At 46.6% G+C, this 22,445-nt stretch overlaps 4 protein-coding genes across 4 annotated transcripts; 3 read left to right on the forward strand and 1 right to left on the reverse strand.

Moving 5' to 3' along the window:
- Positions 1–1,598: 1,598 nt before the first annotated feature.
- On the forward strand, positions 1,599–2,879 carry LOC117863479 (uncharacterized). Its single transcript, XM_034747198.2, has one exon. It carries the CDS (start codon positions 1,679–1,681, stop codon positions 2,594–2,596), a length of 918 nt encoding a protein of 305 aa, XP_034603089.1. The 5' UTR covers positions 1,599–1,678; the 3' UTR covers positions 2,597–2,879.
- A 2,855-nt stretch (positions 2,880–5,734) lies between these two features.
- On the forward strand, positions 5,735–8,818 carry LOC117838652 (uncharacterized). The gene is made up of 4 exons (XM_034718769.2): positions 5,735–5,928; positions 6,347–6,441; positions 6,873–7,139; positions 7,667–8,818. The coding sequence occupies exons 1-4, from the start codon at positions 5,899–5,901 to the stop codon at positions 8,484–8,486; spliced, it is 1,212 nt and encodes a 403-aa protein (XP_034574660.1). The 5' UTR covers positions 5,735–5,898; the 3' UTR covers positions 8,487–8,818.
- Positions 8,819–12,526: 3,708 nt separating this feature from the next.
- On the forward strand, positions 12,527–19,449 carry LOC117863508 (serine carboxypeptidase-like 34). Its single transcript, XM_034747254.1, has 8 exons — positions 12,527–12,878; positions 17,509–17,616; positions 17,709–17,804; positions 17,928–18,020; positions 18,124–18,515; positions 18,622–18,758; positions 18,867–19,065; positions 19,154–19,449. Exons 1-8 carry the CDS (start codon positions 12,602–12,604, stop codon positions 19,304–19,306), a joined length of 1,455 nt encoding a protein of 484 aa, XP_034603145.1. The 5' UTR covers positions 12,527–12,601; the 3' UTR covers positions 19,307–19,449.
- An 85-nt stretch (positions 19,450–19,534) lies between these two features.
- On the reverse strand, positions 19,535–22,435 carry LOC117863538 (protein PEROXIN-4). Its single transcript, XM_034747318.2, has 6 exons — positions 22,260–22,435; positions 21,503–21,563; positions 20,967–21,086; positions 20,749–20,877; positions 20,509–20,638; positions 19,535–19,906 (listed from the first exon to the last, which is right to left on the reverse strand). The coding sequence occupies exons 2-6, from the start codon at positions 21,506–21,508 to the stop codon at positions 19,818–19,820; spliced, it is 474 nt and encodes a 157-aa protein (XP_034603209.1). The 5' UTR covers positions 21,509–21,563; positions 22,260–22,435; the 3' UTR covers positions 19,535–19,817.
- Between the last annotated feature and the right edge of the window lie 10 nt (positions 22,436–22,445).

A 22,445-nucleotide genomic window follows, 5' to 3' on the forward strand; every position in this document is an offset into this window, starting at 1 on the left:
ACTAAACTACTCCGCCATTATTTGATTGAGCATCACCCAAATTGGCTCTTCCTTCCCATCACTTCCGCTGAATTCTCCACCTTCTCCGGCATCAGTTTCAGGTCCGATTCAAGAGCCTGCATCCGCGAGACCCAGTCTTTCAAGTCCAGGCACCGCGGCTGATGGTCAATTCTTCTAATACTGTTTACCAAAAACTGTATTGACACATCACCTTGGCTCCATTCTGAATAACAGAGCCCTGATGACATGGGTCTAAAATATCATCCCTAGAAAGAATACCACGGGCTCAGAAACACAAAGCCCCACTGCCCATAGGTTGTAACCTGAGCAGAGCAGGAACCCAGAATCCAGACGCGAACTACTGCAAACGAGATCAGAGCAGTCCTATGCAAAATGCCTGCATCCGGATCTTTGGTCCCAAAATATTCAGATTCAGGCCATGCCTGCAGAGCCTCTCTTGCACCCGGCGGGGAAATAAAAAAAACTTCTTCTCGCACGTTCTGGCTGCTGAAAAGGACTGGGGCAAAATATCTTTACGACTGGTGAACCGAGGTTGCAGTAGCTAGTAGCCGCAGCAAGGAGCCAAGATCACCGCGCCCGCCGGACGGCGACGTCCACCGGCGCCGGCGGCCCTCGCGCGGCAGCTTCGCGGATCGCAGAAACCAAGTCAGAGGCGGATTCTTGCACGCATCGGACGCCCGCGCGTGCGGGCGCCGCCGTGGCATGGGCATGGCATGCCAGTATGCCACATCGCAGGATTCCCCGCCACGAGCTCCTAATCCTCACCAGACAAAACACCACCCCTGCCTCAGTTGGAACCCTCTGGGCCGCTGATCTCTCTTCGCTAGCCAGATCCCACCGTAAGATGCATTGTTTGGTGGCAGCGTCGCACACGAACATAGTGAATCACCCATACCATAGCTGTATCTGATTACACTGCATTTACCGTTAGTAGCATCTCATCGTTAGCTACTCGCGCACAAGGAAGAGCAAAATATTAAAACAACATGATCTTTTTTTTTGAACATAAAAAAACAACATGATCTATCTACAAGAAAACTTCAAAATGCTGCACTCGTCGATAGTACCAGGCTGATAATAATCCCATATGAGAACCTGATGTTCACTTCACGTTCAGACATTTACAGACCGAATTCGCAACGAATTTGCAGACGATGTAAAAGTCAGAGTAGCAGCGGGATGGGATATACCAAATTTGCAACGAATAGGGAAAAAATCCGTCGCATGTGGAACCAAATTCGCCGCACCTCCACGCAAAAACAAAATATGGAAAACCAAGTTCCCAACCCAAAACTATCTCACCTCCGCCGGTAACCGAGTCCTGATTCATGTGGGCCAAATTCTTTCTTGGAGGAAAAGCAGAGAGCCCAGGCAGACAAGCCCGTCGGGCAGGAGAGCGTGACGAAAGATCCAAACCCACCCGCTCCGTCCGAACCGAAGCGGCAGCGTCCGGGACTCGCGATTCCACCTCCTCCTCCTCCGTCTCGTATCCTCCCCACCTGACCTCACCCTATCCGTTTCACACTCCTCCACGCTTGCTATAACTCTTTCCTTTCCGGGCCGTCCCCTCCTCCCCCAATCCCCAACCCACGCCCTCCGCCCCCGGCCACCGCCTCAGATCCCCCGCCCCCTGCCCGAGCGCGACGCGGCCGCGGCCATGACGCCCTCCTCCGCCCTCGCCCTCGCCCACATCGCCGCGGCCTCCCCGCTCCCGGCCTCCTCGCCGCGGCCCTCGCCCCGGCCCGGCTCGCTGAGCCTGGGCCCGGGCTCCGCCGGGCTCGGGCCGCGCCGGCTCGTCGTGGCGGCGCCCCCGCGGGCGTTCTTCTCCTCGTCGCCCTACCAGCCGCCCCAGCCGGAGGGGTTCTCGCCGCACCGCGAGTACGGCCTCGTCCCCATGGTCATCGAGACCACCTCCCGCGGGGAGCGCGCCTACGACATCTTCTCGCGCCTCCTCAAGGAGCGCATCGTCTGCATCCACGGCCCAATCGCCGACGACACCGCCTCGCTCGTCGTCGCGCAGCTCCTCTTCCTCGAGTCCGAGAACCCGCTCAAGCCCGTCCACCTCTACATCAACTCACCGGGGGGCGTCGTCACCGCCGGGCTCGCCATCTACGACACCATGCAGTACATCCGCTGCCCCGTCACCACGCTCTGCATCGGCCAGGCCGCCTCCATGGGCTCGCTCCTCCTCGCGGCCGGGGCGCCAGGTGAGAGGCGCGCCCTGCCCAACGCCAGGGTCATGATCCACCAGCCCTCTGGTGGCGCGCAGGGGCAGGCCACCGACATCGCCATCCAGGCCAAGGAGATCCTCAAGATGCGCGACCGGCTCAACAAGATCTACCAGAAGCACACGCGCCAGCCCATCGATAAGATCGAGCAGTGCATGGAGAGGGACCTGTTCATGGACCCCGAGGAGGCGCGCGACTGGGGCCTCATCGACGAGGTCATCGAGAACCGGCCCGCCTCGCTCATGACCGAAGGACTCGGTGGAGGCGGCCTCGATGTGCCCAACCTCGGCGGCGGCGGCGGCGGCGGCGGACGGGGAAGGGATGTTGAGGAGCCCTCTGCGGTGTGAGGAACGGTGGCCACAAAGGTGAAATCCTATCGCGTCCGGTGGCTGTGTTTGTCGTTAGATCCAAAGGTTTAATTCTTACTAGACAAGGTTAACCTTGTTGTTCTGGTTGCCGAGGCGTCCGGCTCCCCATTCCTCTTCTTGCTTCAATTGCCTGAATTGAGTTATTGGTGATAATTATTGCAACTCCAAGGAAATTTCGTTCCTGATACGGATAAATTGACGCAGTATTGTGTATGTTGTACTATATTAGTATCAATTCCATAATGGAGCATTGAAAATCTCATCTCTGCTGTTCCCTCCTCACATCACAGTAAATGTTCTTGAGCTTTGTTTCTATCGGTGTCAAACTCGTGTTTTTTTTAAGATGTTCATGGTACATGTTTTTTCATGTGTGCCAGTTTTCTTCCAATGGCTTAGTTGCTCAGGCCTGACTTAGCATCTATTGCTGACCACATATTATGTAACTGCGGTACAAAGATGAATGAACATTCTGTAATGTCCTGATCCACCATGATGCCTGTGCCTTTCTCTTGCTACTAGATGTACCTAGGAGGCCTCATCATTTGTGATATTCAGAAAATTGATTACTTACTTGGTTTGTTATTTACATTTGGGTGGGTTGGTTAAATTCCAAGACAAGAAGCATGCCTAAACATGCCATTATTTGGTTGAGCATTAAGGCATGCAAAATTTACAAACGGGTGTTGAAATAGTTGTTGTTTTAATTCACTCTTGTGGTCACCCAAAAGAGCATCTTTTAAGGTAGCTCAATTTGTAGTCCCATGCCTTTTAACATAGGATTTTTTTCACGTCAATACCATATTGAACTTCTGTTATGTTGTGTAGCTCAAATTTCGTGGATCCTCGTTAACTTCAAACTTGTTTCAAACTGTTCACAAGTTGAAGTTCATTGGTATGAGCTAGAGTATGGAGCAAACTGCATGCAGCAGGTTGTCTCCAGTCTTTATTAGAGCTTAATAGAATAGACCATGGAGTTAAGCTCTGATGCATTTAACTTCTAGGAAAAGATTTAGAAGATTTTTCTGCATTGAGCTGTGTGAGTTTGGGATGGAACTTTTGAAGTTTTTGTCGAATTGAATTGTGTGTCAGCAGGTGAGCACATGGTTCCACTTCAAGCTTTAACAGTTCTGATATATATATATATATATATATATATATATATATCTGACGGCCATAGGAATTTTCCACCTAGTGAACTGTATGCAATCAAGCACTCGAACAGGGTAATAAAAATTGTATAATGGTGAATGTACTTATAATTTCAATAATGTTTAACGTCTGTTCTCAAAGTTTGTTACGGCTGCAATCTAACAACCTATGTAATCTAAAAAGATTTAATAGAGCTTGGTCCTAAACTTTGATGCTCTGCGTGGCTCAGTCAAAATATGCAATAGAACCCATATTTTGCATCACTCCGTGCAAAGAGCATTGTAAGTGTAGCTGGACAAATGAACGAACCAGGATCAATTTTGGCCAAGTTATTGCTTGTGTAATGCTGGATTTGATCATGGTGGTGATTTTTTTTTATAATCATAATGGTGGTGATTATAATCCATATGCAGTAGACTGCATTGCAGTTGGATGGCACCAGCATCCTGTAGCATTTTAAAATTTGAAGCTGTTAACACTCTTCTACTCTACCAACAGTTGGTACTTGTTATGGAAAGTACCAGTTTGTATTCTCTCGTATTGTTGGTGGTTCTGTTCAGGAGTGAAAACAAAACATGTGTTTTTCTCAGATTCAGTGGAAATTCTGAGTCTTTCACTCACATTCCAGCTTAGGAGATTTTGAACTCATATTTGGTTGTTCTTGTTCCATGTTATCTGGCTTGTGGAGTCTTGTGTCAAGAATTTTTAGTTGTGTGTACCTCTTAAGTTTGTAGGCTTATTTTGTTTCCTTTGAACAGACCTTTGACCAGCAATTGCTCTATGATGAATACATATTCTTTTTTTTAGAATATTTGTGTTATTATCTTCATATTCAAAAATACTTACACATCAATGAAATATATGGTGTAATTGTTGGTTAGAGCCACACTTAATGAAACTAAAATACATATAATAAAAAAAACCCTGGATGGAGGACTATTATTTAGTCAGGAAGACTGATTAAGGTCTTGGCATGGAAAGTTCAGAAAGTTTAGTAGCTGACTTGTTGAGTTTGATTGCTGTGTCAGCTAATGGAGTAAATTTGACATTTTCAACACATGTTTTTACTCAGAGCTGTCATGATTCTGAATTCTGATATAGCAACATCTGATGTTGAATTTAGGATTTCAAGAATACATTGAGTTCTCCACCTAATGGAAACAGTATGTAATCTAGCACTTTTGTAAGACTTGGTATATTGGTGAATTTTGGGGATTCAAGAAATATCCACGATTCTGCACTAAGGTGGTTGCTGTTGCATGCGTATCTGAAATTGAGATGTATATGGGCCAACCAAAAGCTTCCTTCACACCTATGGCACCTGAGTTCGACAGGACCTTGTTTTAAGTCTAGGCAAGAGCATCATCTCAAATTGTGGTCGTTTTAGTAGTCGTTTTAGTAGATATACACTAATTTGAAATGGAGGAAATACATCGCAACGGCTCCAGTGGTACTCCTCTTTCTCATGCCAGGTTGGTAAAATAGGCTTGAAATCTGGTTTCGCTGTTCAAATGTAGTCCATGTTCAATGCTTCAAACAAAAAGCGAGCTTTAAATGAAGTCTTGTTTTTGCAACAACAGCGAATCAGCGATGCGGTATACCATGTTACCAACGATATTCTACTACTGCTATCACCATGCTACGAGGGACGAAGAATTGACAACTATTGCTGCCGCAACTGTTGGGCCCCTCCGCTAGTTCTGGTGTTCAATGATGCATAAAGGGTTAACATGTCGCCAAATAGAAAATAGAAAGCGATAAAGATCATGCCAAGCTTCTCCATGGAAGGACTCACGGCTGCTTATCGCGCTGATCGACGACAATGATGATCAGCGAGGCAGCAGATTGTTGTTTTGTAGACCTGCACAAGAGGCCCAACGTTGCCGAGTACAACTATTATGGGCCGCATTGTGTGGCCCATGAGGACCGAAAGAATCCGGTACGACCCAGGCTTCCGGCTAAACCCCTGCTTCTCCCACGACGACGCCGATCGCCGCCGCCGCCTCATTTCCCAGCCCTTCTCCCGTCTTCACCCCAGCTCGAGCGTTCCGGCCGGCGTGGCTCGCTTCTCCTAATTCTCGCGGGGCCAGGGAGGGGCCGGCGGCTGCCACTCTCGGCAGCGCCAGGCCAGAATGGCTTTCCTCTTCAACAAGTTCCAGGAGGTGAGCGTCCCTGTCTGTGTCCCTTCACATCTCGCAACCGTCGGCGGGATCTCGATCTGCCTAATTCCTCCCGGTCGCGGGCGACGAAACCCTTCATGGATTTCCTTGACACGAGGGAAGTTCGAAACCATATTGCACGCTTTGACCTGATAGAATATGGGAGATGCTCGGCACGCAATTGGGCATTTTCTGCAGTCCACCTGCGAAGCTTGCTTCTCCTTCTTCGATTTGCTCTTAGCTTCAAAGCTCCCTTCATCCTCGTTCGGATGACTATTTGATTTCTCCGTTATTCATTTAGTGCTACTGCTAACTCAATGAGCACAGCAGAGCACTAGCCTACGGAACACCACGAAGATTTCTTCTTAATCACCGTAAATCTGTATATCATTTTAATTGATTCTATTGTTAAATTTTACAGGCGGTCAGAACACTTGCTAAGAACCCCATGTTTGCTCGTGATCCAAGGCATCTTCAATTTGAAGCTGATGTAAACCGTTTGTTTCTCTATACAAGGTTTGCTAATATCCAAAAGAGGCTCTGTATTCCTACTTTTTTCTTCACTGTGATTTTTTTTCAAGATGAGCATTATGAAATTTCTGTGTATGCAATAAGTACCTTTCCTCCCTTGATTAGTGAAGAACATAAATTTGCACTTGTAACTGGGTTTGTTCCTGCATTCTTGCAAGCCTTCAGGACCAATTTGAGCCTGTTAAGGTGGTTACTGGTTTCTTGTTGTTTATAGGTCATAAGGCATCCTTATGAATCTCTGTGGTTAGATGAGTCACACCTTGTTGACTCTTCTGCTAGCTGCAGGGATTAAGCCACTAAACCATTTATGTTGTCATCTCTGTCTATTGAGATTGTATTACTGCTTTCTTAAGTTCTCCTGCAAAGCCATATGTGAAGACTACTGCTTTCTTAAGTTTCTTTTACTGTGCACTTAGCTATTATCGTCTGGGGGAGAATGCTGAAGAGAAGGATGCGGAGGAGATTATTGACTTGGCTAGCAAAGCATCTGTTACTGACCAGCAGAAACAAGTGCAGGATAATGTTCATTATCAACTTAGTGATATATGCCAAACAATGGATAGCATTCTTCGTCCTCATGTAACAAATGATCCATCGAATAATCCTTCAGAAGCAGAGAGCCATTCTCGGCGTAGTGGATTGAGTTTTGCTGTTGGCGGAGCTGCATCTGCAAACAAGCAAAGGTAGTGCTCTCACTAAGTACACTAAATTGGTGCATTCCTGTCAATAGGTATATCATCCTAAAATAGGCTACTAAGCGCATTGATCGCTTGCTTCTGGATTGTCCTGTTGCATAACTTGTACCACTGAGGTGTCACTCTATACATTTTTCTGCAACTAAACTAATGAAGATACTTAATGTATGGTAACCGCAGTTCATTTACCTCTGTATGGGCCTATGTGGGATGGGTACAGCATTCCTTTGTAACTCTCAAGATTTTTTGTGTTTTGTGATAACCATGCTTCGACTGTACATACCATAATGTCAAATCTCAAGTCAATTTCATGCTGGCACTGTTTGTTTAAAACTCCAGACTAAGGTTACATAAGTATGCATTGATCTGTTGCTGATGACGTCATATGCATCATTGCATAAACATGTTGCAAGAAGCAATGATAAACCCTGAAGAGGTTATGTATGTTTACTGTTTGCACTTGCTTCTGTTTGATGAATTATAGGAAGCTAAATGCTTATCTATTTGCTCTGCAGTGCAGCTATCCCTGCTACACGGCCTTTAACTCGAGCAGAACTGTCAAATAAATTCAGGGATCATTTTGGGTACACCCTTGACATCAGACCATCTGGAATTCCTCACAAAGATGCAGGCCAAGGTCTGTTCTTATCTGGAGAAGCAAATGTTGGTGCTGTCCTGGCCATCTATCCTGGTGTTATATATTCACCTGCTTATTATCGATATATACCTGGATACCCAAGAATTGATGCATGCAACAACTATCTGATCACAAGATACGATGGAACAATAATTGATGCAAAACCATGGTGTTTGGGTGGTGAAACAAGAGAATTATGGGATGGTTCAGATTTGGTGGACTACAATGCTGTACCACCTAAAGGCTCAGAGAACAACTCTGATCGGGTGTGGAGAATGCTTAGCAAGCCTCTAGAGAAAAGTGTGAGGGAAAGTTTCGGTGAAGTGCTTGAACGACGAAATCCCCTTGCTTTTGGTCATTTTGCAAATCATCCACCAAAAGGTTCAAGTCCCAATGTCATGATATGCCCATATGATTTTCCTTTGACAGAGAAGGAGATGAGAGTACACATACCTAACGTTACGTTTGGTGGTGAAGAGCCCATTAAGATGAAGAGGTTTGGCTCCTTCTATTTCAAGTCTGGAAGTTCCGATAATCAGGCTGGGGATTCTCTAGTTCTAAAGACGCTAGTATTAGTGAGTACAAGGTCCATCCATGATGAAGAGCTCTTCCTTAACTACCGTTACAGTAACTCCAAGCGTCGACCAGAATGGTATAGCCCTGTTGATGAAGAAGAGGACAAGAGGAGATGGGGCTAGTTCAGCACTTCTGTACCATTCTGGCTATGCAATTTTTTCCTAACACTTCCTAGTTCTTTTTTTTTTCAGAAATTGCAATAGAGCCCTGGTAAGCTCCTTAAATCAATATGGTAGTTTCAGGTTCCTATTGTTTTCCCCCCATTTGCTACAACAATTGTTTGGTGTGGCATTTGTCATCATGCAAAAAGTAGAGTGCCTCCTGTAAACTCGTGGGTACTTGTAGCACATAAGGAATACTGGTTGTATTGTTGTTACTCCCTTTGTGTGTGCCTATCCCAGCGATTTAAGGGAGATGAATAATTTATGAATCTACTTCCTGATGTTGAAACTTACGTCCAAATTTGCCAGAACTTGCCTTTTTAACTTATGCTTTCCAGTTTGGTTCCCATCTGCTACCTAAAGTTCTAAATTATGTACTCAGTCTCAGAAAAAACAAAAGATTGGAAATCAAATTAATTTGTTTTCAGAAGTTTGTGCTTGCAGCACTTGAAAGGGCGCGCTTTTGAAACAGAAAAAAAAAGGAATCGTGATATTTCTTCCTTCTTACTGATACTTGTCATCTAATAAATAACTTGAAGCTAGCAAAAACAGCTTATTGTTTCCATTTTTTCTGTGACCAGGTTGTCAAACAGAGTTCTGCTGTAGGGTTGCTTCTTTTTTAGCCATCCTGAATTGAATATGCTCATATTGCCTAGTGGCCATCCTCTTGCTGCATGACCTGTTCTTCCTTGCAATCCCCGCTTCACTGAAAATTATGCAGGACAGTTGACTATATTCCTTCCTCTTGAACTATGCTGTATGTGGTATTTTTGCTCTTCCTTGAGATATGCATTGTCTGGTGTCATCATGGCGATTTAGCTAGCTAGTAGCACCGAAAGAGTGCATTCTTTGGTAACACCACAAGAAATTTATCAGTCAAATGGCTGCTCCAGGAAGCCTTGAGATTTTGCGGTCTGGACGGTGATTTTGCTTCGATCGTATAGCTTGAAAGGTTAGTTAATTCCTGTAGTATATGACCTATTTAGTTGATTATTCACTTCCTTCCCATAGTCTCTTGGGGCTGCAGTTATGCCTTCATCAGGCATCCCTTGCTTCAGGTTGGTAGAATCCTGTCGACTGCTCGATTGATGTAAAGCATCACATCAAACATATCATAGATGGTTTGTTCCATAATCGAGATAAGTCGCCAACTCATATGGTAATGGGACAAAGCACCCAGATAATTTTGAAAACGAGCAAGCTTGCTCTCTGCCTACCATGGCATGTTGGCATAGATTAGTGGTGAAAGGACGGTGTGACACAAAAGGACGTAGGTGACTCTGTTTTATGGATGGTATTTGGTTATATATGAATTTGTTTCTGGTTGATAGAGATGCCTTGTTAGGAATAAAGTATCAGAAGGTCATGAGATCAAACCCCCAAAATCTGCACAAAATTTACTTTACATTCATTGAGTACTCAAAACTAATCTGGCGATGCAAGCACGCCATGCTGACTGGACTTGGGCACAGACAGGTGCTTGATTGTCAGTTCATGAGCATGTTTTCTTTGTCACCGCTTAATGTTCATTTATGAGTAAAACTGTGATTCTGTCAACATTTCTATAAAATCAGTGTACCTTTCTCTTGGTTGATGAAGTTATTTCTAGAACCTTTTTTTCCTTTTGAAAGATATTTTGAGAATTTGTGGACCATGAAGCAAGAGAGGTACCTGCCTTAAAACATTTGTATCTGATATTAATTTCGTGAGTGCGATGTTGGTTAATGCGATAACAGAATAAATGCGTTGTGAAGACCTGATCGGCATTTGGTTTCTGCCCCATGCACCGATGTAGTTTTCTGTTACTGATAAATTATCGGGTCTATTTTGGCCTTTCAAAGGTGGCACTTTCTTCATGGACATTTTTTCTTTTTCCCTGGGGCCAATAAATCGCCAGCAACCAAGTCTCAAATACAAATCCGACCACTGTGTTAGCCATTCATATTTGGTTACAACGATACTACGAACCAAGAGCTATCTCTATCTTGCAATAGTACACCTGCTTTCTTTGCTTCATGCAGGGCAATTTCTACAACTACCTAAATATAAAAACGACGGTGATGATCATAGCTGTTTCTGATGGCGACTAATTTGATTTTTTTTTCCTGCCAACTACTAGTAGAAATTTACTCATCCAGAGAGCAGGAGCGGCTGGGTCGTCGATTTTTCATATGGCTGTGCACTGTGCTGCAGCGGTGATCTCACGCATTCATGTTGATAAGAGCAGCCATGTGCCGGCCGATACAATCATGCACTAGCTGGAATTTGGAAGTGCACTATCTGGGAAGTTGTTGAAGAAACCGTACTTTATTCTTTTTCCAGGCTATACAGTCTCAATTTAGCCCACATTTGGGAGACCAAGGCACCATTGTTGTCTCTGAACATCCCAAAAGAACAAAACGAGTAAACGACGCAGCTGGATATAATGCCATTGCTATTGTGTTAGCTCAGATCGATCAGGCTAACCAGAACAGGGGCGAATGCCGGACAAGTTATCCGGCAGTGAGGCTAACCAGAACAGGGGCGAATGCCGGACAAGTTATCCGGCAGTGCTGTGTCCAGCCGGCGGATTAGCCTAGGGTCTGAATATGAACATGTCTTCGCATAGACGCTGTTCTTCAGACTTTAACCGTCAGCCACATTGCTAGTTACGCACACAAAACCTTCTCTCAGGTAGACTTTTTTCTTAGGCTTCTGAAGCTACCTCGTCGATCAAGTTGCCAACCAGGCATGGGGTATCCGAATGCCATTATGTTACTCTGTAAAACAAGCAATCCAGGCACGGCAAATCTGAATGCCATTATGGTAATCTGTAAAACAACTGGTATGAAGTTACTTGCTGTGGAAAAAAAGTGCTTCGAATGTGTCGATTCCGCCATTCAAGTATTTTACTCCATGTAGTTTAAATGTACGGTGAACTGTAGATATAGAACAAAAAGGTTAGAGTATACTACTGGTTAGTCTACCGTTTTTGAAACCTCAATCATATATGACCCGAGTTCAGACTTCAGAATACTATTTGTTGATTTTATATAGTACTTTGCATTTTATGCATAGTGCTACTAAATTATCGAAATATTAGCTGTTTAGCTCTTACATTGATCGCAATATGCCGATAAAGTTCGTAAACAGAAATGAATCAGGCCGTGTGCCATATATAGCACATAATTACCTGCAACGTATATATAGCACAAATTAATTACCCATGGCAAATGTATTTGTATCCTCTGATTAGGATAATTTTGTGATAAATAAAAAGTGAAGATAGCTTCAGTTTTCCTTTTTATTTGCAAACGGATTCACATACGCCATTCGCCTGGGTTTTGATTTTCTCCATGTTTTCCTTACACATTATACCCACAATCATATTCTCACAACTAATACCGTTTAGGATTGGGAGTTCTGAAACAAATTGTGACGGTGGTGTATAAATAGATCACGAAGGTTAAGTATAAATTGGTTGTGCATACTCTATACTTTTTTGAAATGACAAAGATTAACATGCTTCGTTAGGACAACCTTAATTTGGCGAACAATTGCTCTATTAATGCATAATATTTTTTGATAAAAAAAATTGATGCCATTGGATTCATATCCAAAAAATACTTTCTTCATTAATATCTTTTATCATATAAAATAAAAATTCCACTAGAATAATTAATGGCGAAATCATTGTTCCAACGAAATTCAGATGGAAGTAGATTTGTTTTTCCTTCTCTCTCGTGAGCCATAATTCGGATGGCAATCCTTTCTATTCTCAAACTGGCATCGAGCTTCCATATCATTTACATTTACTAATCAGATTTGCCAAATGCCAACTCAAAATTTTCACTCATTAAAATTTAAGTAATAACTGCTTTGACTACATTAACATCACAATGATGCATGGCCAGCCCACAGTCGTCTACTCGTCTCAGGCGGAGAGGGAGCTCTCTCTCTCTGAAGCTTGCTCAAGGGCCCGGGCACGGGACCTGTATATATTGCCCACCCGAGGGCGATGTGACAACGCACCAGCAGCGGGGAGGAGCTAGCGGCAGGCAAAGGCAGCGGCGCACCCCCGCGTTCTCTCGATCACGATGGCGCCCGCCCGCTGCTCCCTGCTGCTCGCGCTCGCGCTCTCCCTCATCTGCTTCTTCTCCGCCGCCGCCGCGGCGGCGCAGGTGGACGCCGTGGCTGCGGCGCAGCAGGCGGCTGACCGCGTGGCGGGGCTCCCGGGGCAGCCGGCCGTGGGGTTCGCGCAGTACGCCGGGTACGTGACCGTGAACGAGACGCACGGCCGCGCGCTCTTCTACTGGTTCTTCGAGGCCACCGCCGCGCCCGACAAGAAGCCGCTCGTGCTCTGGCTCAACGGCGGTACGTATCCACACACACACCTCCCGACCTCGCTCCGCTCATCACTTCATCATCAGCTAGCGTCCGACTCCTAGCTACTAGCATCGTTTAATACTCCGCTGTCGTCCGCTCATACTTGGTTCGCCATTAATTCCCCCCGTCTGTCGTTGCTGCGCACTGCGTGTTTCTTGAGCTCGGCGGCCAGGGCTGCAACGACATGCAGGCGGCTGAAGCTGCAGCGAACGCGGCCGGCTAGGAATCGAGAGATAGAGGTAGGATGACGACGCACGGCGAGCTGGTCGTCGTCTATGAACAGCAATAAAAGTAATTTGTTGAGACGTTCATTGATTCTCTCGTCGAAGTTGACATTGATCAAGAAGAAGCGGAGTGGTTAGGCTGGGGATAGAGAGAGAGAGATTAATGGCGTGTGCTTGTGAATTGTGATGACGTACGAGCAGCTAGCTAGCTTAGGTGTTGATGCAGGGTTTCATCAGCGTACTAAATTGCAGGAGTAGACTAGTCCTAATTGCAGTTGCAGTACTGCGCACTTTGCCCAACCGATTAGGCGACATTCAGAGGGGAAAGTGAGGAGCTATCCCATCCCATCATCAAGTAATTGCGTTCACCATTAATTCGACGGTTACTGTTGGAGGTTGATGGTGTAACCGTTGAAGTCGGGTGGTCACTTGAGTTTTCTGAGTTGGTTACCATTGTACGACCGTAGGCAATTCCAGCAAGTAACATGGGATTTTTTTTAAAAAAAATGTTGAGTTCAAGTTCTTCTTTTGAAATTTACGCAAAGCTAGCTCCTATGAGACTTTTGCACTCTAGACATTCCATCAAGTTGAAGCCTAACCTTAGTTACTAAGTACTACCATTTTTTATTTAAAAAATGGAAATAGAAAGGGGATAAAATTCCCACTCAGGCCCATTCTCCTTCCCAATCCGAAATTGACCAATGCTAGATACGGCGATGCACAAGACGACGCAGGACCACGCTGTCAGCGTCAGCGTCGCCGGTGTTCCAATTGCTGACCGAGCCGGATCGGAGCCGCTGCTGGTCAGAAGAGAAGAGCTGCAGAGTAGTACTACACATTGCAGTGAGGCCCACACGACGCCCTAGTTGTACTACACGCTGCGCTCTTTCAGAAGGATTATTGGCGCTGCCGCTACGCACTTGTCCAGTGTAGTGGTAGCCTGTAGCTGTACACGGTGATGCTGATCGCTGAAGCTCAGCTTGATCGCTCCACCATTGAGTGCTGGGTGATTTGCTTGCTGGTGGGGACGGTCAGCTCACGGCAGTCAACACACACCATCCCGGAGCGAAGGGGCATCCCTGAAGTGCAGCCAATGGGATCGGCCGGCCGGTTGGGGCCCTCGCTCTCGCTGTGTGTTTCTTCTTCCGAGCGACGAGCAAGCCTTGTGGCCTAATTCACGTAGTAGCACGTCCTCGTTGGGATCTCCCCGCCAGGCGCGGCGTTGCCAACATCCCAAGCAAAGTGTCAGCCAGTCAGTCAGAGATGTCTCATGTCTCTGGCAGCGTATAGTTCCCCTGCTTGCTTGCACCGGCTAAGCCGTTTCTTCGGACCCCTTGGTAATATTATTAGTTGGAAACGTGCGAGTCTAGATTTCAGAGAGAGGATGGTGATTGAGCAAGTAGCTAGTCTAACAACTGATAAGACACTCTAGGTCTTCAAGGTACAAATCATATGGTTCCTACGGACTACGGTTGAGTTAGGACAGGACGACAATTAGGCCGCCATAATGCCGATCAGTCGGATTGATCATCGTTTCAGTCTTCTTGGAAGTGTCCGATCAGTCAGTTAGGACAGAACAATCAGTTCTGCAGGTAGGCGGTTAGGACAGGCGACAATGTTCTTTCCGGCTTTTTGTGGAGATAGAAAACAAGATTTCGGGTAGCCAAATCCGGGCATCCGCACTATAGAAATAAAATGCGTCCCACATAGCTGTTGGTTCAGCTCGCACCGACGTATGCGTATCATGTAGTATATGCCTCTCGCCCACCGCAAGCCGCCAAGCCGTTCTTTGTCAGTACGTGGCTGGCCATCAGGCACGTACCGATCGATCGATTATTCCCTTCCCCGATCGATGTACGCGTTCGTGAACGCGAACAGGCAATATACGCTCTCTGACTCTCGCCGGTCGAGGCACTTCTCTTTCTGTCTTTCTTCAGCTAGCGCACTACGCGGGTCGGCCTCGGCCCGATCGAGCTGTGGATACACTCGCGTGCATAGATCAAGCTGAAAACAAGCTACAGTCCTGCCAAGAAAAAGGGAAATCAAACAACACAGCTGAAGCAAAAGCATCGTCCATGCTGCATATACCCCGTCCGTCTCTGGGATACACGGAAAGTTGGTCGTCCCTTTGTGTTTGTACATATGCAACCGCGCGCGGGCACTCCACGGTAGTGTACGTACCCATCACCAGCCACGAGCCCACGACCGAGTCCGCCACCGGACCGAACGCATGCGCGCAAACGGCAAGGGGGGAGCGGGTTGGCATGGCAATTGGCATGGCGCTTTCAAGCGCCGGCGCGGGCGAGGCCGCACGGGGCGTACGCGCGCGCGCCACCAGCAAGCGATCGAGCCGGCGCCGCCCACACGCGCACGGGGGGACCAGGCGTACGTGCACGACGCGCTGCAGTGCGCGGCGTGCTCTGCGGCTCCGCGCCCACCGGATGGAAGCCGGGGGAAAAGATCTGAACAGGGATGGTGCGTGGTGCGGGGTGCGCTGCGCTCCCAACAGCATCGGCAATTCAGCATGCCTGCCTGCGGTGGTGGCAGCCACGGCGATTCTAGGCCGCGCGCTAGCCTCTGGTAGTCCGGTGGTCCGGCCCACCACTGTACTGCGGTCCACTACGGCGCCCTCTCAGGTCTCAGCTGTAACCATCGGCTTCAGTCGCCGGACGTGGGTCGATTCAGTGAGGGTCACATGCATAGCATAGGGCGCAGCCGCCGCGGACGGACCAGAACGAGATGGGGCCCGGCGATTGCGGAGGATCTTACCGGCCCGTGTGGCCGCTGTAGCCCGTAGGTTTCCGTCTCGTTGAAACCGAGCGAATGATTTCGGGCTAGTTTGGCACGGCTCTTGTTCTTGCAAAAATAACTTTGGCTCTAGCTTTTGTGATGAAATGGTTTTTTTCACCTGCCTTTTTACAATTGATAGAGAAGATAAAAGTCCATTATGCCCTTTCTAGTTTTCTTCCTTCTTTTCTTGCTTTTCCCCCTCTTTTCTTATTCCCTTCGTTCCAAATTATAAATCATCCTAACTTTCTTAAGAGTCAAAGCATCACAAGTTTGACAAAAATTTATAAAATAAATTACTAACATTCATAATACCAAATAAGTACCATTAGTTTTTTCATTCAATATATTTTCATAGTATATCTATTCGGTGCCATAAACCTTTGTGATCCTCTCTATAATTTTGGTCAAACCTAAAATGATTTGACTCTCTAAGAAAGTTGAAATGACTTATAATTTGGAACAAGGAGTACTATTTTTTTCTTTTCCCTCCCCATTCTTTTTTATTCATTCTCTCTCTCTTCTCCACGAACCACACAGCCACACAGTCTTATCCTCTTCTCTCTTCTTGCCCCAACTCTGCCCGCATCCCTAGCTGTGCGCGCCATCAAGCTTCGCCATGGACGCCGCCTTCGCTCACACAGCCAAGCTCCACCATGGCCGCGGCCTCGGCACGCCGCCGTGCTCCGCCTCGGCTGTTGAGCTTCGGCCCAGCCATGGGCTCCGCACGCGCCGCCAGCCGCCATGGCGCCCGCTGGCCACCACCCCCGCCGCCACCTCCATGCGCCCGCCGAGCTCACAGGTTCACTCGATAGTAAATGTTGTAATTTTCGTGAAATAGCAAGGGCACATGCATACTTTAGTGTTTTGGGTGGAGGAATGAGCCGGTATGAGTCATTATTTCTGGCTTCTCATCGGCGGAAGAACACGTAGAGCGCAAAAAGCGGGACTTCTCCTTGCTTTTCCTCATGAGCCATTTTGAGTTTTTCCGTTTGACAGTGCTTCACCATAAGCCGCTCAGGAAATCGCTGGGTGAGCCCTACCAAAGAGGGGCTTCGCCTAAGGGCTCTGCTGCGACGCTACGGCTTCCGCTGGCCACCGCTTGCTTGTCTGCGGCCCACTCCGTTCGTTATCCAGCTGACCGGTCCACGGGCCTAGTATGATTGGGTTGGGCGGCGACGCTGCAACGTGAACCTTGCTTGCTTGGGGGGGCTCGTATCCTCGTCGCGGCGGGGCTCCGTTCCCACTCCCCCGCCCTGCTCCCTTTGTAATCATGAGCCAGCTAGGTGTGCTTGAGTTTTCTTCGTCTCAAATTCGGACGCATGATTTCATCCAAGTACTTCCTCCATCTATCTTTACAAGGCATACTATAATTTGGCACGATCTTTCAAATAACTCTTTAACCATTAATTTATCTTATATTAATTTGTTTATGGTTATAAACTTATAATCATTATAAAATATATTTATTATGAATCCAACCGTATAAAGTTTATATTATAAAAATAAAAATAAAAATAGTCAAAATTATTGGTCAAATATTGCAATGTTTGAGTCTTTTTTGGATTCTTGGTTCTGAGCATTGTTATTGTTGTTTGTTGCTGCAGGGCCTGGGTGCTCGTCCATCGGGTACGGAGAGGCGGAGGAGCTGGGGCCTTTCCTGGTGCAGAAGGGCAAGCCGGAGCTCAAATGGAACAACTACTCGTGGAACACAGGCACGCACTGTTAAAGAGCAGGAATTTCAACCGTTGTAGTACGCTGACGCTTATGTGTGTTCAGTTTGCTGAGACTTTGAACAAAAATGCAGAGGCCAACCTGATGTTCCTGGAGTCCCCGGTGGGCGTTGGGTTCTCCTACACAAACACAAGCTCCGACCTGCAGAACCTCGGCGATAAGATCACCGGTAAATTAAATCCATCGCCATAATAGTGATCTCTGTAGCTGAGACGACAAACAATTTTGTTGTTTTTGGATGAATTTGAACCGTATCTGAACTTGAACTGTTCACTGTCACGTCTGGGTGCAGCTGATGACGCTTACGTATTCCTGCTCAACTGGTTCAAGAGGTTCCCGCAGTACAAGTCCCACGACTTCTACATCGCCGGCGAGAGCTACGCCGGTGAGTGTTCAACTGTTCATCACCGATGGAGATATGATCTGAGCGCTATCTCTGAAAGACCGTGACGCGAGCTGTTCCCTTTTTTTTTTCCTGCCTCTGCCAGGGCACTACGTCCCGCAGCTGTCGGAGAAGATCTTCGACGGCAACAAGGCGGGCCCCAGGGAGAACTACATCAACTTCAAGGGCCTCATGGTCGGGAACGCGCTCATGGACGACGAGACGGACCAGACGGGCATGATCGACTACGCCTGGGACCACGCCGTCATCTCCGACCGGGTGTACGGCGACGTCAAGGCCCGGTGCAACTTCAGCATGGTGAAGGTGACGAGCGCCTGCGACGCCGCGCTCCAGGAGTACTTCGCCGTGTACCGCCTCATCGACATGTACAGCCTCTACACCCCCGTCTGCACCGATGGATCCGGCTCGACGGCGTCGCGCGGCGGCCACCGGAAGGTCGCCGTCCACGGCGCCGCCCCCAGGATCTTCTCCAAATACGTAAGACGACGACGCACACGCTGCGCTCCGATCATCTGATGAGTTCATCGCTACTCCTGGTTGGACATTGGGACCGATCTCAAAAGGTTCTGCGTCGATGTTGCAGCGTGGGTGGATCATGAAGCCGGCGGGCTACGACCCCTGCACGGCGGAGTACGCCGAGGTCTACTTCAACCGGCCCGACGTCCAGGCGGCGCTGCACGCGAACGTGACCAAGATCGGCTACAACTGGACGCATTGCAGGTGCCGTGCGACTCACTGCTGACAATTGAGCAGCAAGTAATGCTGCCACATTAGTTCCTCAGGTTTCAGAGCTAGCACTGACCAAAAGGACTCAAATGTGTTGTGCAGCGACGTGATCAGCACTTGGAACGACGCCGCCTTCTCCACCCTGCCCATCATCCGCAAGCTCATCGCCGGCGGACTCAAGGTCTGGGTTTTCAGCGGCGACACCGACGGGAGGATCCCCGTGACTGCGACGAGGCTCACCCTCAACAAGCTCGGACTCAAGACCGTCCAGGAGTGGACGCCGTGGTACGACCACCTGCAGGTAAGCCAATGGTTGTTCAGAATTGGGCTCAGAAAGCAGCTCGTCGTTGCTGAGCATCGAACTGACGCCTTTCTCGTCCGTAACTTAGGTTGGTGGATGGACGATCGTCTACGAAGGGCTGACGTTCGTGACGATCCGCGGCGCCGGGCACGAGGTGCCTATGCACGCGCCGCGCCAGGCGCTGACGCTCTTCAGCAACTTCCTGGCCGGCACCAAGATGCCCCCGACGGCGTTCCCCTAGTGGCCACCGCTCGTTGTCCGGCAACGCCGGCTGATCTGAAGTTTTTCCCTTTTCGTTTCTCCCAAAGATGCAAGTGTAATTCGATTGGAAAAGAAAATCAGGAATAAAAATCATAGCGCTGATCTCAGTATTCACAATCACAAGTCTTGAGTGCCTCTTTGTGTGCCCTTAAAAATCGATACTTCACAAATAGATTACTGGTGCTCACAGCATATGGAACAAGAGACCTTCGGAGTGCGCGCAGCACAAACTGATTGAAACAGTAAGTAATGAAGGAAAATTAGGGGTGGCACCTGCCGAATTCCAGGACTTATTACATCATTACATCACAGACTACACATCGGAAACCCGGATTTTCTCCCTTTCACTCTGAATCACGCATAAGAGTGTCAAGGAAAAAAAAGCACAAGTTCAAACACAGACAGCACAAGGGGGAACCTGACAATTTGTACTTGTACATGAATTGGCCTGCGTTCCTAGCTTGGAGCGTGTCTCCTTAGCACTTGAGCAGCTAACCTTTCTTTGGCATGGCCGCCAACCTTGTATACATGCGGGCCATTGATTGATAGCCTCGGATATCACCCGATCTTAGGAGATTGCCTGTCGTTGGGCAAAAAGACAGCCAGAAAGTAAACATATTATCAGATAAGTTTGTCTAGGCAGTACATCATTAATCAGAAAGGGATCTTGCAAAATGCAGGTGCTACATCGTAGATTCATCAGTTGTTATGTCCATTCTTTCAGTTCGACCATGTTTCTTTCACAAAAAAGAACCTTGTTATATGATTGACAATAAAATGCACATTTAGAAGATCCTAAATCATGCTAGCGAAGTCCACTGATAATTATCATATTAAAAGAGAGTAAATATCCAGATCCACATAAACGTAAAAGAATACTCGAATAGTGAGGTCAAAGGTGACACCATCATTTTTAGAGATTAGAAACTCAATACGAACCCGTAAAGATAACAACTATCGATTGATTGAGCAATGAAGACCACTTATTTTGGTAGGACTATATTGTAATAGTGTAGAGTAATTAGATCTAGAAGTTACAACAGTTATAAAGTTGTCATGCAACTGTTCCATAATTTAATTCAGTAAGATTGTAAGTAGTAGAATGTGGTAGCTTTCATGTTGCATAGTTTGATGTAGAGTGAACATAGTACATACAAAGTCATAGGTAGGAAAAAGAGCTACCTGAATCACAGTTAAGTGGGCTGTCTGGTTCAGGATGGGCCATCAGAGCAATTATTGCTCTGCAAACAGACTGAAGGGTCCATGCAGGGCTCCATGCATTCTTCAAAATATCCAGGCAAATTTCACCAGTCTAAAACCAAAAACGATGGGAAAAAATGTAACTAAACAGAAATTTCCCCTTAATTTTGTTGCTTATGATTTTAAAATTATAAAAAGGATGACATCACATTATTATATAACCTTGAAATGCACATTTGGGTGGAAAATTTTGGTCAGAAATCGAACTTGTGGAGGCAGCAGAGGGTACTGCTCTGGAATTGAAAACGCAAGTTGGAAAACACCACCTTCAAAAGGTGTTTCAGAAGGGCCCTAACCACATAAAGATAGACAATCAGAGGAGGCAATAGCAATAGTTTGTTAAAAGACTGATCTTGCCTATTTCTGCAATAAAAAGTTACCTTGATAAGAGCAGTCCACTTGAATATGTTTGAATCATCACAGATTAATTGGATATCAGGGTCAGCTGACTTCTCTCGCTGTACCTCCTTGTACTCCTTGAAAAGCCTTGCTCTAGATGCCTAGAGATAGAATATATTTTAGAAAAGGTCCAAATTTCGATAGCTATTAATTAAAAACATTGTGAACCTCAAAATATTCCGTGGGCATGGTGGAGTATTTGATGTAGGATTGTGAATATTACTGGTTGACTATAACACTATATTAGTTAGCAGATAGCCAGATACATTTCATTCTTCAGACAATTTTATACTTATGACAGACTTGAACCAATGCACAATAGAACAGAAGGAATGGAAAAAGGAGAGCAAATTGTTTCCTATGAAATGCAAATTGCTACCTATAAAATCTTCCATGGGGGGGATAAAAGTGATGCATCAAGTAGCATAAGGAAAGATAGTTATTTTATTTTTATGAAATGACTGACGCATTGCACGGCTATGCAATTAATGTGCTAATGAAACGATTGTGAACTTACCTGCATACTGTTTTATCTACGGATGAGTGATTACCACAGAGCTGGTATAGTGAAGATGTTACTGAAGGCAAGCAAAATAAGATATAAGATGAAGTTAGAATGATTTAATTAACCTTGATAGTGAAAATGAACAATATTGAGCTCGTCACAGGAAAAGTAATACCAAACGAAGATTAAATATCCTGGAACCAGATTCAGGAAGCTAGAAATAATCCACAAAAAACATGAACTAAGCTACTCAGCCACAAGTTTTCATCAAATGGAAAATACTACAACAAAACTGGACGTCTGACTACATAGACAAATATATAGGAGGTTTATCGATCATACATTTTTCCTTCTAATATTATACTCCAGTGAAGGTAACATCAAATTGTTCATCTAACTGCAATACAGGACACCCATATCTAAGATCTAACACTAGAGTACATGAACCACAACTTTAAACTAAGGACACGCGTGTCATCATCAAGCATCCACTACGGCTAATCAAGAACCTGAATCATTCATTCCAAGTTTTCTCAAGTACCGGTACCACCCGATCTGGGCATTTGCCTGCCGCGCTCATCAGACAGACAGGGCGCGCCACAAATTGAGAACCCGGAATCATTCAGGAACGTCTATTAGCAATAATCCCCTAACCCAACGACATGAGCAACTGCTTCCCAAGACGTTCCTAAATCCTCTCTCAAGTTCTCAACCTCAACCCTACTCATATCAAAGGAAAGGTGGTTGTTCGGAAATAAATAGAGCGTACCAAGCCGATGGTTCGGTGTTACGGCGCCTGGAGGTCGATTCCGCAAAGGGGGAAGTCACCGGACGGAGGAGGTTGCTGCGGAGAGAATTGGAAGGAGCACGGTGCTGCCGCGACGGTGGCCCGTCGGAGAAGTTTGGGGGAAGAAGAAGGGAGGAGAGAGAAAAGAGAAGGAGCCCGTGGGTGCGA

Source organism: Setaria viridis, chromosome 1 (assembly GCF_005286985.2).
Source record: "Setaria viridis chromosome 1, Setaria_viridis_v4.0, whole genome shotgun sequence".
In the NCBI taxonomy this organism is placed as follows: Eukaryota; Viridiplantae; Streptophyta; class Magnoliopsida; order Poales; family Poaceae; genus Setaria; species Setaria viridis.